General features: G+C 43.5%; 1 protein-coding gene across 2 annotated transcripts in view; it reads right to left on the reverse strand.

Annotated features, from left to right (window-relative positions):
* The window catches only part of SUGCT (succinyl-CoA:glutarate-CoA transferase), a 341,656-nt gene that overhangs the window by 269,767 nt on the left and 51,923 nt on the right, over positions 1–19,966 (reverse strand). For both annotated transcript variants that reach the window (XM_081345169.1, XM_081345170.1), the window contains exon 9: positions 4,748–4,843. In XM_081345169.1, the coding sequence (XP_081201295.1) occupies positions 4,748–4,843 (96 nt within the window). The remainder of the gene's footprint in view (positions 1–4,747; positions 4,844–19,966) is intronic.

A 19,966-nucleotide genomic window follows, 5' to 3' on the forward strand; every position in this document is an offset into this window, starting at 1 on the left:
CATAATATTTCTAACTGTTTATATGTCAGAGATCAAATTATTTCAGGGGTAGGCCAAGTTGATGTCTTCTAAACCTTTGGAAATTCAGTTCAATCAATTCCAGACAGCTGGTTGATGTCAAGGGACTTTGTTAGTTTTTGGATGACACCCAGTTGTATACTACATGGTATGTTTACAATTAAATCAAAATTGCAATTAAAAGCAATTTAATTAAATGCAGATTTTTCATCTGTATATCATCAGGAGACAATTTAGATTTATTTTTTGTCATACACCTTCCACATAGGAATGGGAGGGAAAGGGTATGACACTGGGGGGGGGGAGGAGAACAATGAAATTATAGAGATGGAAGTATAATTTTAAAATAAAAGATTAATTAAAATTTTGAATACTAATATTTTACATAAAGACAAAAGTTTTACTCCTATAAAAATGTGTTTTTTAAGAGATGCTATTATTTTGATAACCCTGCCACAAAAAAATCTTACAGTATACAGTCAGTGAAATGATTCAGTGAAAACTCTTAATGAAGCTTTCAAAATCTTTATGGAATATAATTACCTTTTCTACTTATTTATTTATTTATTTTGGGACCTATATGCCGCCCTATCTCCCAAAGGACTCAGGGCGGCTAACAACAATAAAAAATACAATAATACAAAAGTTAAAAAAGAATTAAACTAACAGCCCCAATAATAAAATTAAAAACATTTTAAAAATCCCTGTCATCAGTCCAGGTCAGCCTGATGGAAAAGGAATGTTTTAAGGCCGCGGCGAAAGGAACGGAGATCCGGGGCCATCCAGAGCTCAAAGGGAAGTTGGTTCCACAGGGCTGGCGCTCCCACAGAGAAGGCCCTCACCCTGGGGGTCGCCAGCCGACATTATCTAGCCGATGGCAACCTGAGGAGGCCCTCCCTGTGTGAGCGCACTGGGCGATGGGAAGTCGTTCCCGGCAGCAGACGGTCCTGCAAATATCCCGGGCCTAGGCCATGTAGGGCTTTAAAGGTAAGTACCAGCACCATAAATCTCACCCGGAGGGCAACCGGTAACCAATGCAGCTCACGCAGGAGGGGTGTAATATGGGAGTATCGGGATGCTCCCATCACTACCCGCGCGGCCGCATTCTGCACCCAGCTGGAGCCTCCGGGTGGTCTTCAAGGGCAGCCCCATGTAGAGAGCATTGCAGTAATCTTTACAGGAGGTAACGAGTGCGTGAGTGACCGTACGTAGGGCATCTCGGTCCAGCTAGGGACGCAACTGGCGCACCAGGTGAACCTGAGCAAATGCCCCCCTGGCCACAACTCCTATATGATCTTCAAAACTGAGTCGTGTATCCAGGAGGATGCCTAAGTTGCGCGCCCTATCAACGGGAGGTAACATCTCTCCTCCCATAACCAAAGATGGAACCTCTTGGACTAAATGAGATGCCGGTACGTAAAGCCACTCAGTCTTGGCCGGGTTGACCTGGAGCCTGTTCTTCCCCATCCAGATCCGTACTGCTTCCAGGCAACGGGACATCACGTCGAGGGCATCGCTGGGTTGGTTCGGGGTGGAGATGAAAAGCTGGGTATCATCGGCATATTGATGATACCTCACCCTGAAACCACGGATGATCTCACCCAGTGGCTTCATGTAGATGTTGAACAGGAGGGGCGAGAGGACCGACCCCTGAGGCGCCCCACAACTAAGGGGCCTCGGGGTTGACCTCTGCCCTCCTGCCAACACCGTCTGCGAACGGCCCGAGAGGTAGGAGGAGCACCACCGTAAAACGGTGCCTCCTACTCCCAACCCCACCAGACGTCACAGCAAGATACCATGGTCGAAGGTATCAAAAGCCACTGAGAGATCTAATAGGACCAGGACAGAGGAATAACCCCTATCTCGGGCCCGCCAGAGATCATCCACCAGCACGACCAATGCCGTCTCCGTGCTGTACCCGGGCCTGAAACCCGATTGGTACGGGTCCAGATACTCAGTTTCCTCCAGGACCAAAGGGAGCTGCCGATCCACCATGCTCTCAACAACCTTCACAAGGAAGCGAAGGTTGGAGACAGGACGAAAGTTATTTAAAATAGCTGGATCCAAGGCAGGTTTCTTGAGGAGGGGTCTCACCACCGCCTCCTTCAAGGCGGCAGGGAAGCACCCCTCACTCAAGGAAGCATTAATAACTGCCAGGAGCCAGCCTCGTGTAACCTCCCGAGCCGCATAAACCAGCCAGGAGGGACACGGGTCCAACAAACACGTGGCAGCATTTAATTTCCCCATGATCCTGTCCACTTCATCCGGAGTCACAGGATCAAACTCCTCCCAAATGTTATCAGCCAAACCCATCGCTTCCCCCTCGTCAGATACTACCCAGTCGGAGTCCAGACCAGCCCGAATCTGAGCGATTTTATCCACCAGATACTGACTAAACTTCTCAGCCTGTCCCCACAAGGGGTCCTCCCCGTCCCGATTTAAAAGGGAACGGGTCACCCTAAACAAGGCGGCCGGGCGGTTATCTGCGGATGCAATGAGGGTGGCGAAGTGAGCACGCTTCACCACCTCCATTGCCACAAGGTAAGATCTAGAAAAGGATCTTAACTGTGTTCGGTCAGACTCGGACCAACTGGACATCCAAATGCTCTCTAGGCCCCTCCTCCGGTGTTTCATCTCCCGCAGGTCCATGGAAAACCAAGGGGCCAACCGGGATCTATGCCGGGTCAGAGGCCACAAAGGCACAACGCGGTCAAGAGCCTCCGAAGCAGCCCGTTGCCAGGCGTCAACTAAGGTCTCAACCAGGCTGTGGGAAAGGGAGGCAGGAATCAGTCCAAGCGCCGTCTGGAACCTATCCGGGTCCATCAGGCGCCTGGGGCGGAACCACCTGGTCGGTTCCGCCTCCCAGCAGCGGGGGGTGGCATGACAGAGGCCCAGCCGTAGGAGATAATGGTCTGTCCATGAAAGGGGTTGAGAGGTTGGAGTAACCCCACCCAGACCATTAAGCCACTGCCCAGAGATAAAAAATAAGGTCGGGCGTGTTTCCCCCCTCATGAGTCGGACCCTGAATAATCCGGGTCAGGTCCATGGCCATCATGGAAGCCATGAACTCTTGGGCCACTCCCAGCGCACCACCCAGGGAAGGCAGGTTAAAATCCCCCAGAACCATGAGTCTGGGAAACTCAATCGCCAGCCCCGAGAGAGCGTCAAGTAGCCCGGGCAGGGCTGTTGCCACGCAGGTGGGAGAAAGGTACGTGAGCAACAGGCCCAACTGACCCCCAGGGCCCCATCTCAGGAGGGACTCACATCCACCTATCTGAGGGGCAGTGGCCTCCCGCGAACAAAGGGCCTCTGTCACCCTTTGGCGACAACTGCCACCCCCCCGCCCCTACCCTGAGCCCGAGGCTGGTGAAGCACACGGAAACCTGGTGGGCATAACTCAATCAAAGGGACTCCTCCCTCCAGGCCCAACCAAGTTTCCGTAATGCATGCCAGGTCTGCGCCTTCCTCCTCAATCAAATCCCGGATGAGGGGAGCTGTATTCACCAAAGACCTGGCATTCAAATAAACCAGCCTGAGCTCAGGTACCTGTCATCCCCTACCCCCAGAGAAGCAGGATGAAGCCAGAGGGTCGCAGCGCACCACCGCTCGAAGATAGTGGGGGCGCGATCCCAAATTTCGATATGGCCCTCTGTTCATCCGTCTGCTGCCATTCCCAATCACTGTGGAGATCGCTGTCCCCACCGCGTCCCCTCGGGCCCAAAGACCCCGCACCCCCCCATCGCCGCGACTGTCTACCAACCTGGACTGAGAAAGGTCCAGCAAAATCCCCCCATCTTTCTGCTGGGCCTTACATCCCTCCCCCCTCCCTAACCCATTAAAAAGTTTAAATAAAAAATCCCTAAGCCTCCTTTTTGTGCCATGTTCTGTTCCCCCCTCCCGGAGTACAAACAGACAAGACTAGCAAGAGTTATTTCTACAGACTTTAGTTAATTGCCTTCTGATAAGGCCTTGGCAGCAAAATAGGCTCGTTACCTCAAACTTCAGCTGGAATGAGATAACGTCCAAGTAAACAGTCCAGTAGCAGCTGTACAGAAGCGTTGCCAAGAATGCAGACCAGGGTTTCAAACACGAAGCAGAGTTCCAAAGATGTGACCAGAAGTTGTTTAAACTATTGTTCATCACAAAGTTCAGAGCAGCTACTCCCTGGCCCTCCTACCCAACCTACATTGCTGCAGACGCTTGGCCCTGCGTCTTTCTCGAGGGTATAGCCATGACTCATCTTCGCTAGACTGCTGCAGCTGTTTGAGCACCCTCCCAACCTGGCTGCTCCCTGGCTGTTCCTCTCGGCCTCCAGATAGAGACGGAGGCCTTGCCAGAGAGGAGGGCCCCGGAGAGGGAGGCCTTGCCAGTTTCTCCCCATCATCCTCAGAGTCCTCTTCCTCAGTTAAGACAGGCGCGGGGGTCGGGGCCACAACACTACTTGTCAAACATATGGAATGGAAATGACTACTTAAATAAGATGTAAAGTATGGCAATTTTATACAGGCATAAAGACATCAAAGATCATAAACTTCATCTCACTACACCTAACCATTTCAGTCATTCAAATTCATGTTCTTTTTAGTAATCTATTACAATGTGTGCATATACACAATCTCAATATGTACAACTCGATAAGCAACAATTTCAGACAAGAAACTGATTTCAAACTGTAACATAAACAGAAAATGAAGAAAACAGATTAGCTTTAAACAAGCCATTAACTCACCTGATAGGGTACAATACTCGCATGTGCAGTGCCCCATCGTACGGATTCTGTTCTGCAGTTTAGAAAATTGCTTGCTATATAAGTAAGGCAGGCAACCTGCAAAGATTTGAAATAGCACAAATGTGAAATTGTGAGATTATAGACATAAACGTGTGTGTATATTCAGCGAATTTAGTATTATTAATTCATAACTACATTACCCCACAAATCTCAGCCTTCAACAGTCTCTTAGAATAGTAGCCGATTACTGAAAAATTCAACAATTGGCAATTAGTTACAAAAAAACCCCCAACCCTAAAGTATAGTCTTTGCTAAAAAGCATAAAAATATAAGTGAAACATTTCAGGAAATAAAACTGAACAAGATAAAGCAACAAATAAATGAGGATGGTCCTCCATGCTACTGGCTTTTGGAAAACTCATATAGATTCATGAAACAATTAGCACTGAGGAACTCATAAAAATATTGAGTTTTTTCATGTCCAATGCAATGAATGGAAGAAAAATTGAAACTGTCTGAGACAAAGGTTATGACTCAAATACTGGTAGCTTTCATTTAGCAACCACAATTGGGATCAGCAGCTCACTGTTAGTGAACTAGTCGCTAAGTGGGAAATCACATGACCACAATTGTGCTTTCTTTTTCCCCCACTCCCATATCCTTTGGCAGCTCATCCTAGCAGTGGGATAATTAGCAAAAGGAAATTGTTTATATTTACAATCATTGACAACAGTGGGATTGCAAGATAGTGAGCAGGTACACAATAGGGAAGATACTTCAGAACCAATATGCTGATGCAAAGCAGCCCTAAAAGACCTATGTAAACTGTTATGTGAATTCTGTTGTGTGCTTACTCTCTTGTAAACCCTCTCTCTCCAATCTCTCTGATATATGAGTGGGGTGAGGGGGAAATGTCAGTTTCTATAGGAAGTTTCTTCTGTGCCTGATCCTTACACCAAATGGCTCTCAAGTAATTTTTTAACCATGCTGATATTCCCTATTCAGCAACAAGCATTTTTCAGAACCTGAAAAGTTTTTATCTGCTGCAAGTTAGCCAAAATTCTTTTATCCAGAAGCCCTTTCCATGTGATTCATATTCAAAACTACCCAAAATGTTTTGTTGTATTGCTTATACAGTATTATTAAAGTAGCCATCACTCTTTCATCTTTCTTTTATTAGAACATAACACAAGATAATCAGATGTTTCATCTTACTTTGCTCTTTTCAACAATTAGCCTAACATTATGCATAATGTAGTTACATTTTGTCATAGCTATTAAACAAACTACTAAAAAAATTAGATTTACTATAACAAAGAATAAATATTAAGCCTAGGCTGAATTTTGTTACATGTTACTATTTGAATTTTACGCAGCGTTAGGGTTTTAAATAGGTTTTTATTATGCTATATCACTGTAATGTAATTTTGCTGCCCAGTTCTTTTATTGTTCCGACAATTGATTGAATAAATTTGTGTATTTGTATTGATGTTTACCCCTTTATGGATTACTGCCTTGTCATTGCGAAGGGGCTTGCATAAATCAATGAAGCTATGAGTTGTGCTGTCCAGGGCCACCCAAGATGGACAGGTCATAGCAGAGAGTTCTGACAAAATGTGATCCACTGTGGAGAAGGAAATGGCAACCCACTCCAGTATCTTTGCCATGAAAACCCCATGGACAGTACCAAAAAGCAAAAAGATATGACACTGCAAGATGAGCCCCTCAGGTCAGGTGTCCAATATGCTACTGGGGAAGAGCAGAGGGCTAGTACTAGTAGCACCAGAAAGAATGAAGCGACTGGGCCAAAGCCGAAAGGAAGCTCAGCTGTGGATGCATCTGGTGGTGAAAGGAAAGTCAGATGCTGTAAATATTTATTTTCCATAGGAACCTGGAATGTAAGATCTATGAATCAAGGCAAGCTGGACGTGGTCAAACAAGAGATGACAAGACTGAACATGGACATCTTAGGAATCAACGAACTAAAATGGACAGGAATGGGTGAATTTAATTCAGATGCCCATCAGGTATACTACTGCGGGCAAGAATCCCTCAGAAGAAATGGAGAAGCCTTCACAGTCAACAAAAGAGTAGGAAAAGCAATACAATCCCCAAAATGACAGAATGATCTCAGTTCGAATCCAAGCCAATATCACAGTAGTCCAAGTCTATGCCCCAACCACCAATGCTGAAGAGGATGAAATTGACCGGTTCTATGAAGCCCTACAGCACCTTATAGAACTAACACCAAAAAATTATGTCTTTATCATCATGGGGGATTGGAATGCTAAAGTAGGAAGCCAAAAGATAACCAGAATAACAGGCAAGTTTGGCCTTGGAGTACAAAATGAAGCAGGGCACAGGCTGATAGAATTTTGTCAAGAGAATACAATGGTCATAGCAAACACTCTTTTCCAACAACTCAAGAGACGGCTCTACACATGGACATCACCAGACAGCCAACACAGAAATCAGATTGACTATGTGCTCTGCAGCCAAAGATGGAGAAGCTCTACACAGTCAGTAAAAATAAGATCAGGAGCTGACTGTGGTTCAGATCATGAGCTTCTTGTTGCAAAATTTAGGCTTAAATTGAAGAAAGTAGGGAAAAGCACTAGGCCACTCAGATATGAACTAAATCATATCCCTGATGAATACACAGCAGAGGTGGCAAATAGATTTAAGGAATTAGATCTGATAGACAGAGTGCCTGAAGAATTATGGACAGAGATTCGCAACAATGTACAAGAGGTAGCAACTAAAACCATCCCAAAGAAAAAGAAATGCAAGAAAGCAAAATGGCTATCTAAGGAAGCTTTGCAAACAGGAAGCGAAGAAAGAGAAAAATATACCCAACTGAATGCAAAATTCCAGAGAATATCTAGAAGAAATAAGAATGCCTTCTAAAATGAGCACTGCAAAGAAATAGAAAAAAACAATAGAATAGGGAGGACCAGAGATCTCTTCAAGAAAATTGGAGAGATGAAGGGAACGTTTCATGCAAAGATGGGCATTATAAAGGACCAAAATGACAGGGATCTAACAGAGGCAGAAGACATTAAGAAGAGGTGGCAAAATTACACAGAAGAACTATACAAGATCGAGCTTAACGTCCCAGATAATAACAATGAGGTGGTCACTGACCCCGAGCCAGATATTCTAGAATGTGAAGTGAAATGGGCCTTAGGAAAGCTGAGCAACAATAAAGCTAGTGGAGGTGACAGTATTCCAGCTGAGCTATTCAAAATCTTGAAAGACGATGCAGTAAAAGTGCTACACTCAGTTTGCCAGCAAATTTGGCAAACTCAACAGTGGCCACAGGATTGGAAAAGGTCAGTTTACATTCCAATTCCAAAGAAAGGCAATGCCAAAGAATGTTCAAACTATTGCACCATTGCACTCATTTCATATGCTAGTAAAGCTATGCTTAAAATCCTACAAGCTAGACTCCAACAGTATGTGGATTGAAAACTACCAGAAGTACAGGCAGGATTTCGAAGAAGCATAGGAACTAGAGATCAAATTGCCAACATACGTTGGATCATGGAGAAAGTTATGGAGTTCCAGAAAAACATCTACTTCTGCTTCATTGACTATGCTAAAGTCTTTGATTGTGTGGATCACAACAAATTGTGGCAAGTTCTTAAAGAGATGCGAGTACCAGACCATCTTATTTGTCTCTCGAGAAGCCTATATGCAGGTCAAGAAGCAACAGAGAGAACTGGACAAGGAACCACTGATTGGTTCAAAATTGGGAAAGGAATCCGGCAAGGCTGTATACTGTCGCCCTGCCTTTTTAACTTATATGCAGAGCACATCATAAGAAAGGCAGGGCTAGATGAATCAAAAGTTGGAATTAAGATTGCCGGAAGAAATATCAACAACCTAAGATATGCAGATGATACCACTCTAATTGCAGAAAGTGAAGAAAAACTAAAGAGCCTCTTGTTGTGGATGAAGAAGGAGAGTGCAAAACTTGGGTTGAAACTTAACATTAAGAAAACCAAGATCATGGCATCCGGCCCTCTCAATTCCTGGCAAATAGATGGGGAAGAAATGGAGGTAGTGACAGATTTTATTTTTCTGGGCTCCAAGATCACTGCAGATGGGAACTGCAGCCAAGAAATTAAAAGACGTTTGCTCTCGGGGAGGAATACTATGGCAAATCTAGACAGAACACTAAAAAGCAGAGACATCACCCTGCCAACAAAAGTGCTTAAAGTCAAGGCCATGGTTTTCCCAGTTGCAATGTATGGCTGTGAAAGTTGGACCATAAGGCTGAGCGCCCAAGAATTGAGGCCTTTGAACTATGGTGCTAGAGAAGACTCCTGCAAGTCCCTTGGACTGCAAGGCGATCAAACTGGTCAGTCCTAGAGGAGATCAACCCTGACTGCTCTTTAGAAGGCCAGATCCTGAAGTTGAAACTCAAATACTTTGGCCACCTAATGAGAAGGAAGGACTCACTGGAGAAGAGCCTAATGCTGGGAAAGGTTGAGGGCAATAGAAGAAGGGGACGACAGAGAATGAGGTGGCTGGATGGTCACAGAAGCAGTAGGCGTGAGCTTAAATGGACTCCAGAAGATGGTAGAGGACAGGAAGGCCTGAAGAAACGTTGTCCATGGGGTCACGATGGGTCGGACAAGAGTTCACAACTAACAACAACAAAATTTGTTGTTTAAAATTTTAAAAAGCAATGCATCAAAACATTGTTCTTTCTCTTACAGAATGAAAGGAAAAATATATATATGAGGGAATGAAGTTGGGGTTGCTGGCTGCTCTTTTCAAAAGCAGCTGCAGCAATGTAGACAAGTTTCCCTGCCCCTGCCCTCAGGCATTTAGTCATTCCCTCAGAACTGTACTCAGAGCATCCAGTGTTCTAGATGCTGGATAACTGAACCACACTCTCACATTTTAAAGGACTTTCTGGTGTCCAGAGGCAGCTTCACCTCAGCCAATCTTTTGAGCTTACAAAAGCAAATGCTAAAACAGAGTAGAAAAAGGGGTGTGCAGAAAAGATAAAGGAAAATGGCCTACTGAAGAAAAGTGACTACAGATTGGTAACTATCACAAGCAGGAAAGGGAACTTTCATTCAACTGACAGGACCACAAGCTATGGTGAGCAGCATAACCTGGTTGGAATCCTGCCTGGAGCCTGGAGGTTTGTCTGGAGCTAGGCAGCAACTATTCAACACTGAATAACCACACTGAAACAGCAACTGTTTCAACAGCCCTGTTGATAGGGCCCGCAACCTGGGTGTCCTCCTAGACTCGCAGCTCTCCCTGGAAGATCACATAGGAGCTGTGACCAAGGGGGCCTTCTCCCGGGTTCGACTAGTTCGCCAATTACGGCCTTATCTGGACCTGGATGCCTTATGTACAGTCACCCATGCCCTTGTGACCTCTCGCCTAGACTACTGTAACGCTCTCTACATGGGGCTGCCTTTGAGATCCACTCGGAAGCTTCAGCTGGTGCAAAGTGCAGCGGCACGGACACTCTTGGGAGCCTCCCGATACTCCCATATCACACCTCTCCTCCGTGCGCTGCACTGGCTTCCAGTTGCCTTCCGTGTGAAGTTCAAGGTGCTAACAATGACATACAAAGCCCTACATGGCATGGGTCCGGATTACCTACGGCAACACCTTCTGCCAATGTCAGCACCCCACCGTCCTGTGCGCTCCCACAGAGAGGGCCTCCTCAGGGTGCCACCGCTCAAGGAATGTCGGCTGGTGGCCCCCAGGGGGAGGGCATTCTCAGTGGGTGCGCCAGCCCTCTGGAACAGCTTGCCAACCGAAATCCGGATGGCCCCCGACCTCCGCACCTTCCGGCGCGACTTAAAAACGTACCTGTTCCAGCAGTCCGGCCTGGCCTGATAGCTCTAATTGGGGTCCCAGTTTGTTTTTACTATTGTTTTTTCACTATTGTTCAATCTGTATACCTACCTTATTCTGTACACCGCCCCGAGTCCCTCGGGAGAAGGGCGGTTTATAAAAACAAACAAACAAATAAACAAATAAATAAATAAATAAATAAATAAATAAATAAATAAATAAATAAACTAGTGTGAGAACATTTGGAAAATATATCTGTTTTGTATTCTTAGTTTTTCATTAGCAATTTAATTATCTATATTGTAAATCAGAATGTTTATATTTGACAGGTATTTATGAAGGTACAAAATAACGCAAACAAAATCTAATCTCATATAGCAACAATCCTTAAGATTAGTTTCATTCATTACCAGATTACTTTATTATTATTATTATTTTATTATTTATTAAATTTTTATACCGCCCTTCTCCCGAAGGACTCAGGGCAGTGTACAGGGCAATAAATATAAAAACGATGTACAAAAGTTAAAAAACAATTAAATATTATGCCCAAATATAAACAGTAATTAAAAACCCATGTTAAAACCCCAACCCTTAACCCATCAAACCAGGCCAGATTGCTCGAATAAATAAGTTTTTAGATCGCGCCGAAAGGAGCAAAGGTCGGGGGCCATCCGGAGCTCGACCAGCAAGCGGTTCCACAGGTCTGGCGCGCCCACAGAGGTCTGGCCCTCCCCCTAGGGGCCACCAATCGACATTCTTTGATCGGAGGCACCCTGAGGAGGCCCTCTCTGTGGGAGCGCACTGGACAGAGGGAAGTTGACGCCGGCCGCAGGTGTTGCCGTAGGTAATCCGGACCCATGCCATGTAGGGCTTTGTAAGTCATTACCAACACCTTGAATCTCACCCGGAGGGCAACCGGCAGCCAATGCAGCTCACGGAGCAAAGGTGTAACATGGGAGTATTGGGAGACTCCCAACACAACTCGCGCGGCTGCATTCTGCACCAGTTGGAGCCTCTGAGTGGTCTTCAAGGGCAGCCCCATGTAGAGAGCATTATAGTAGTCCAGACGAGAGGTCACGAGCGCATGAGTGACTGTAAGCAAGGCATCCCGGTCCAGATAGGGCCGCAACTGGTGCACCAGGCAAACCTGGGCAAAGCCCCCCCTAGTCACAGCTCCAATATGCTCTTCTAAAGAGAGCTGTGAGTCTAGTAGGACCCCCAAGTTGCGTGTCCTATCTACGGGGGGTAATAGCTCACCCCCCATGGCAAGAGATGGAATAATCTGAATTTCCCGGGATGCCGGCACGAACAGCCACTCAGTCTTGTCAGGGTTTATTGTGCTAAAGAACAAAAATATCCGTAAGAAATGTAACTAAAATAAAATTTTCAAACATTATTTATTAAATCAAATCAAATCAAATCAAATGACCACCCATATCAAATGGTCCGGGGGCGCAGTTGGGCTTACTGCTGGTGTACGTTTCGCCTAGTCACACAGCGGCAGCCCTGCCTGAGCTACTCGATGTCCTCTCCAGTTTGGTGATTGAGTTCCCCAAACTTCTAGTTTTGGGTGACTTCAATCTACCATCCCTGGGAGGGTCATCTGAGTTAGCCCGGGAGTTCATGGCTTCCATGACGGCCATGGACCTGACGCAGGTAATTTCTGAACCAACTCATGAGGGAGGCCACACCCTTGACCTGGTTTTTTATCTGGATGGTGGTTGGATGATCTTGGTGGGGGCTCTCCATTTATTATGCCCCTGTCATGGACCGATCATCACCTCCTGCGGCTGGTCTTCCGTCTTGCCACCCCCCGCCGTGGGGATGCGGAACCAACTAGATGGTACCGCCCCAGGCGCTTAATGGACCCTGACGGGTTCCAGGCAGCACTGGGATCCCCACCTGCCTCCGTCGCTCACAACTCGGCGGATGCCTTAGTGGAAGCCTGGGAAAGGGCAGCCACTGAGGCACTGGACCGAGTTGTACCCTTGCGGCCGCTGACCCGGTGCAGATCCCAACGAGCTCCATGGTTTTCCGCGGAGCTCCGGGAGATGAAGCGTCGGAAACGGGGCCTAGAGAGCTGCTGGAGGTCTAGCCAATCCGAATCCGACCGGTTGCGGTTAAGAACCTATATTAGGTCTTATCTCGCAGCGATGAGGGCGGCGAGGTGTAATTACTTCTCTGCCCTCATCGCGTCCGCAGATAATCGCCCGGCCGCCCTGTTTAGGGTGACTCGCTCCCTCCTTAATCAGGAGGTGAGGGAGGATCCCTTGCAGGGTCGCGCCGAGGAGTTTGGTCAACATCTGTCGGATAAAACCGCTCGGATTCGGACCGGTTTGGACTCCAGCTGGGCAGAGTCTGACGATCAGGACACGGGCGGTCTTGTCAATGTTATCTGGGAGGAGTTTGATTCTGTGACCCCTGATGAAGTGGACAGGATTATGGGGAGGTTGAGCTCCACCACATGTTTATTGGATCCGTGCCCTTCTTGGCTGGTTTATGCAGCTAGGGAGAGGACACGAGGCTGGTTCCAGGCGGTTATATCTGCTTCTTTGAGTGAGGGTAATTTCCCCACCGTCTTGAAGGAGGCGGTGGTGAAACCCCTCCTCAAGAAGCCTGCCTTGGACCCAGCTGTGTTGAACAACTTTCGTCCAGTCTCCAACCTTCGCTTTCTTGCGAAGGTTGTTGAGAGTGTGGTGGCGCATCAGCTCCCTCTGGTCCTGGATGAAGCGGATTATCTGGACCTGTACCAATTGGGTTTCAGGCCCGGGTACAGCATTGGTCGCTCTGGTGAATGATCTCTGGAGGGCCCGGGATAGGGGTTATACCTCTGTCCTAGTCCTATTAGACCTCTTGGCGGCTTTCGATACCATCGACCATGGTATCCTGCTGCGGCGTCTCAGGGGATTGGGTTATCTGGGAGGATAACTCACCCCTGACAAGACTGAGTGACTGTACATTCCGGCATCCCGGGACATTCAAAATGTTCCATCGCTTTCTATGGGGGTGAGTTTTTACCCCCCGTGGATAGGGCTCGCAACTTGGGAGTCCTCCTAGATTCACGGCTTACCTTAGAAGATCATATAGTAGCCGTGACTAGGGGGGCTTTCGCTCAGGTTCGCCTGGTGCGTCAGTTGCGGCCCTATCTAGACCGGGATGCCCTGTGTACGGTCACTCATGCGCTCGTGACCTCTCGTCTTGACTATTGCAATGCTCTCTACATGGGGCTTCCCTTGAAGACCACTCGGAGGCTCCAACTGGTACAGAATGCGGCCGCGAGAGTTGTCTTGGGAGTTTCCCGGTACTCCCATGTTACACCTTTGCTCCGCGAGCTGCATTGGTTACCAGTTGTCTTCCGGGTGAGGTTCAAGGTCTTAGTGATGGTTTTTAAGTCCTTACATGGCATGGGTCCGGAATACCTCGGGGACCACCTGCTGCCGGCGTCGACTCCCCTCCGCCCCGTGCGTCCCCACAGAGAGGGCCTCCTCAGGGTGCCTCCGGTCAGAGAATGCTGGCTGGTGGCCCCCAGGGGGAGGGCCTTCTCTGTGGGCGCCCCGGCTCTGTGGAATCAACTGCCGGTTGAGCTCCGGATGGCACCGGATCTCCGCTCCTTCCGGCGCGGGTTAAAGACCCATTTATTCGAACAAGCTGGCCTGGCCTGATGGGGAGTCAACTTAGGGTTTTAATATTTGTATATTCTTACTGTTTTATTTTGGGCAATAATTTAATTCTTTTTTAACTTTTGTACTTTTGTATTTTTATTATATGCCCTGTTCACCGCCCTGAGTCCTTCGGGAGAAGGGCGGTATAAAAATTTAATAATAATAATAATAATAATAATAATAATAATAATAATAATAATAATAATAATAATAATAATAATAATAATATATGATTCTGGCTGGCTACAATTAATACAATAAAAAATTGAGGAAAAAATGACATAATAATAATAGCCAAGATTAGTAAGCACTCAAGCAAGTCATGACGCGGCTTCACCCATATTATCAGAGGCAAAGCTAGTTTACATGACTTGTGAAACACCAGCAAGAGGGATGATGTTCCAGAGAGTGGGCTCCATGGTTAGGTTTTCCTTCTGGTCCCACCAGGTGACACTCTCTTGCTAACAGAATCTAGAGCATAGAAAACAATTTTATTGTCCAAGTTCTTGAAATCATCTACCATAAACAGCTTATCCCTTAATTCAAATGGAAAGTGGAACAGTGGAAGATACAGTGAACAATGTTCTCCACCTGACTGACACTATGAGGACAGAGATGCTGTTCAACAAGGCATTTACAAATTTTCCTTCAAGGTTTGCCAAATGCATAGTCTGCAAGCAAAAGGATATAACCCCTTCTTCAGTGATACACTGGTAATATTAATTAGATACTGGGAGAGGATTCACTGTTTTTTATGATGATTAAACCAAGATAAAAATTTGGATTACTACTACACTGGCAAATTTATTGGCATCATTTTCAAAAAAACTGTTCTCTGTTTCAAGAGGCAAATTCCCCCAGACAGTTACAGGGGAAACATTTGTAAAATGGGTGATAAGCGTTAAATCCATTGATTTCCATGAAGAAAATAATTTGGCAAGGTAGAATTTCTGAAAGTTTTTCCAGTTTCTTACACTGCTTCAACAATGCAAGATGTACTCCAATAGTGATGGAAGGCTATTTCCACCCTTAGATAAGCAGCACAGATACAGTTCCTAATGAAGTGATAAGTCAATTATTATTGTTTAATTTGACAATAGGTTTGTCATCCCATTCTCCTCCATACAGCATCTGCACTATCAACTTGTCTTGAAATACTTTAAATGCAGGTTACAAACTATCTTGAATGTCAGCATAGCATGCACTGAACATTGGGCAGCTGGGCAAAACAGCAGTTAAAAGTGTTTTCCATACAAGGGATTTATGAAGGTAATGCCTTAGTATTCTGTTGTCATCAGCCCCAATAAGAGAAGAAATCTCTTTGCCCTTATCTTCTGTGGCTCAAAGTCTAAGAATTATCAGAATAATTATAGATAATTCTGTGATATGACTATATCAAATCAAATAAATGTTGCTACACCATTTTCTGGGGTCTACTATGTAAACATTTAAAAGATCTAAAGATGTGATCTAAAGAAATGATTAGCTGATGTTCTACCAAACTTGGATTTCATGTTTTAAATCAAACACTGGTGCTCTCTGAGCTTAGCTGTTTTCTTCCAAGTGTTTCATTATCCAATTAGGTGACATCATCATTATCATGGTACCTAGTTTGAGTAAAGAAATGTCTTCAAAAAAACAACGAAGCTCAGAGTGCACCCCTTATTTCAACTCTGAGCTATATTTTCTATTGTGATCACACATTACAATAAGCCAGAATGTTTTTTATTCATTTGTGGTTTAGCATGAATCATAAGCCAATCATTCTGATTTGAAAATAATTATGTAAATCAATGATATAAAACCAACTAATTGTGCTGTGCTCATTGAACTATGGCTAAGTGAGTATGACTTTTTATAATGCATGTACCGAGATCATTTTCTTTAAGGGCAAAGATATTATTTGTTTAAATATAATAGCAATTTTCTTGAGCTAGGAAATGAGAGAATTTATCAGTAATCATGACCCATAGTTGCAAAATCAAATTTTAGTTTGTCAATTAAGTGAAGCATATGTGAAATATAATTACATGTATAATCAGTTACTTTTAATTATTGCTTTCACAGTTCATGAAAGGTTTCCAGTATTTTTCCAAGAACAGAATTGGCAATGATAGCTAAGATATAAAAAGATAAGTTGTCTGTGATTATTAAAATTATCTCTGCAGTGTAGATACAAAGGAGAACTGGAAAAAAGTTTGAATATGCTCCCATTAGATTCTGAGAACCTTGCCTTTTGGAATCATCACAGTGGAAATACCATTAACGGACTAATCTTTTACAACCTTTCAAGCAGGAAGACAAAATAATACAACTCATTATCAAACACTATTCAGATTTGAAAATATACTGGGTATAATTTCAGCATGCATTCATTTGTACATAAAAATGTGCCTTCTCTCTCTCTCTCTCTCTCTCTCTCTCTCTCTCTCTCTCTCTCTCTCTCTCTCTCTCTCTCTCTCTGTGTGTGTGTGTGTGTATGAGAGAGAGAGAGAGAGAGAGACATTATGCCTGTTATGTCTGCCTCCATTCCCTTAACATTTTTTCTCAAAGAACTGAAGAGAACATATAATTTGAATTATTCTGTGTTTAAATTAACATAATTCATATATTTAGCTTTACTTACTAAAATAGGTCGCATATTCAGCTTTACCTATCAAATTAAATTCTATACTGTGTTGTTAAACTGCCTGGGTGAAACACTATGAGTGCCAGAAGGTAAGACCAGACAATAAAGTCAGAGCAGTGTTTCAACGGGTTTTTAAAATTCTTTCAGTATTATTATGTAATTAAACCAACTTTGTTGATTTCATGTGTAAGCTTCCATACAGGCATTAGTGGTAAAAGACCCATGGTAAGATGGGGAAATTATTTCATTCACATCATTTCCTTTTTTGTAATTACTTGTGCACAGGAATGTAAGTAGTATCTCCAAATGTCTTTAAAAATTATGATTCATTCCAAATAGTCTTTTCTTTAAAACTGTCAATTATAACTACTGGGTATGTAAAAAAAATAGCAATGCTATACATACATACTGGATGTGTTATGTATTGAATATATATAAAGCTGTTAATCCCTGCTAAAGTGAAACTAACTTTACTCCAATTGCTTGTGAAGCTAAAATGAAACTAACTTTTAGATGACCCTGACTGTTAACTCCAACTGTTTTGGAGGGAACTTTTGAACATTCATATTTGGGTGGGGTTTTCAAGTATTGTGATTGGTTAAGGCCCTGTGGGCTCAGAGTATAAATTACAGGCAATTGCCTGCAGTTCTCCAGTTCTAGTTTGAGTCAATAAATAATGTTGTAACTATGCTGGTCTGCTCCTTGCCTACTGAAGCCCACTACTCAATAGGATGAACTGTACATTTTTCCCTCATGCTCAGTAAATAATTGAACACAGACATTTTAATATATATTAGTGTTAAAACAAGAGTTGTGTGTATAGTATGAAACAAGAAAGTAGCAAGACAACATATCAAATTTATCACCTTTTTACCTAATGAATTTTTGCACGCAAAATTCATGAAATATATCTGGAACAAGGCACAGTATTCTGTACCTTGGGGGGGGGAATAACTCCAGGACCATTGTGTAAGTCAGCAGCCTCCTCAGTGGCTATGCTGTTTCAAGGAATATTACTATGTATTAAGAATTTGTTCATTATCTTTTTAAATGGAAATAGGGGTTGAGATGCTCCATATTTATTTTATTATTAAACTTTTATGCTTTTTATTTATTATTAAACTTTTATGCCACCCATCTCCCCCACAAGGTGACTCATATCAATCTTACCCAAATCAGTATTATCAACAAACTTTAGAAATTCTCAAACATAAATAAACAATATTCATTTTGTTATGATTGCAAAGAACTGTGAAGAAAGATGAACAAATGTTGAATTGCAATGCCAACTTGCTACAGGACAAGTCACTGTGGCCAAGTCACCACAGGACAATTTGGCATGGGACGATTCAACAATTTAAGTTAATTATTTAAAATAATTTAAAAATATTTCAATTTTTGTCATTCATATTTAATTTTGTCCCTTCTTTTGCATCCTTTTAAATATTATTCTATTCCATCATTTCTTCAATATTAGTATAACTTTTGACCCAAGGTGAATTGTCCCGTGGCAACTTAGCCATGGAGAGTTGTCCTGTCGTGACTTGGCTGTGGCAAATTGGCTGGCTGTAGCAAGTTAGCTGCGACGAGTTGTCCTAGACCTTTTTATATGTATCCATGTTTGATGTGCATACAAAGGAGTGGGTTTTAATTCAGTTTTAGAAAAAAGGAGTTTTCTAACATACTATTTCCTTCAAGATATAGGGGATGAAGAGAATTTTTATAATTTTAGAATTCCAGGACTAGTTGGCAAAGTACCAGCAACAAGGCATTTTTCTGTAACTCTGCTATCATATAGTCATAGTGAAGACAGAGGTTTGCTGTGCTTACCAACAGCCTGTCTCTGCTGATTGCACTACACTCACTATTAAGTTGTCTTATGCAATTGCCTTTGCTACTTTATGGGTATGTATTATCCCTGCAGCAAGATACGATCAGGTTTTTTTTACAGGTTTAAAGGCTTGGCTGGGGCCCCCTGGGTCTTCAGACTCCTAGGTGGCTTCTGCTCTACCTTGACTGTATTTATACCACTAGCTTCAAGACTGCAGCCATGATGTTTGCAAATAAAGAGTTTTATAAACTCTTTGTCGGTGTTGCCACTTTGTTTGAAATGCTGGATACTATAAACGTTAAACTGGATAATCAAAATCAGAGAAGAAACTTAACAGCAAACTTGGAATATAAAGAATTCTGACCACAGCACACAATCCAAGATTTTCTTTAGACACACAAAATACAAATGTGTGTTCAGGAAGGTATGTGTACATATGATTATATTTAGAACAGTGTCCCATATTACATAGCAAAGCTGAAGTTCTCAGTTTCCTAAGTAGATTCCCCAGCAGAACAGCAGTAAAATAAGAACCCAAGATTACTCATGTAAACCTCTTGATCAAAGCAAAAAACTTTTTTTTGTGCAAAAAGAGAAAAAAAATGTGCAATAAAAATTGCCAAAGAGTAAAGTTTCTTGCTTAATGTCAGCTTGCAGAATTTGGAATGACCTGAGTCTCTTATTTGTTTGTTCTCAACTGACTACAATTAGAGGCAGGAATGATATTAAAAATTTTCAAGAAATATTTTCAAGCCACAATAGAAGATGCAGATCAGTTTCATAAATGGAAACACATCCAGAAACCATTTCTTTTTATTTATTATCATCTAAAACTATTGTTTATATGTTGAAGCTAAAAAGACTGGGAATTGACAATTATAAATCATGCAAGTGAGGAAAAAGTTCAAAGACATTTCGTATCAAGGGTAAAAAGTTCATACACAAAGAACAATTGGATGTAAGTTCATGCTGGATTCCAACATCCCTTAATTTAGGATACATGTTCAAGAGAGATTTTGATTTTGTTTTCTTGCAAATGAGACACTGCTTATAGGTAGTGACTACTTACTACTCTCTTGCTGACTACTTACTATTCTCTTTACCAAAGTCAGAGAGTTCAGGTGTTCATGGACTGATATTTTTAAACAAACTACCAAAATTGAAATTATATAAGCACATATTTTAGCTCTCTAAAAATAGCACCAGTATTGGGAAAATAACAAGGGATAGGAAGGAGTCAAACAATCCAAGGATGTCTAAGCTGA

This window comes from Vipera berus (genome assembly GCF_964194415.1).
Source record: "Vipera berus genome assembly, chromosome: Z".
Taxonomy (NCBI): Eukaryota; Metazoa; Chordata; class Lepidosauria; order Squamata; family Viperidae; genus Vipera; species Vipera berus.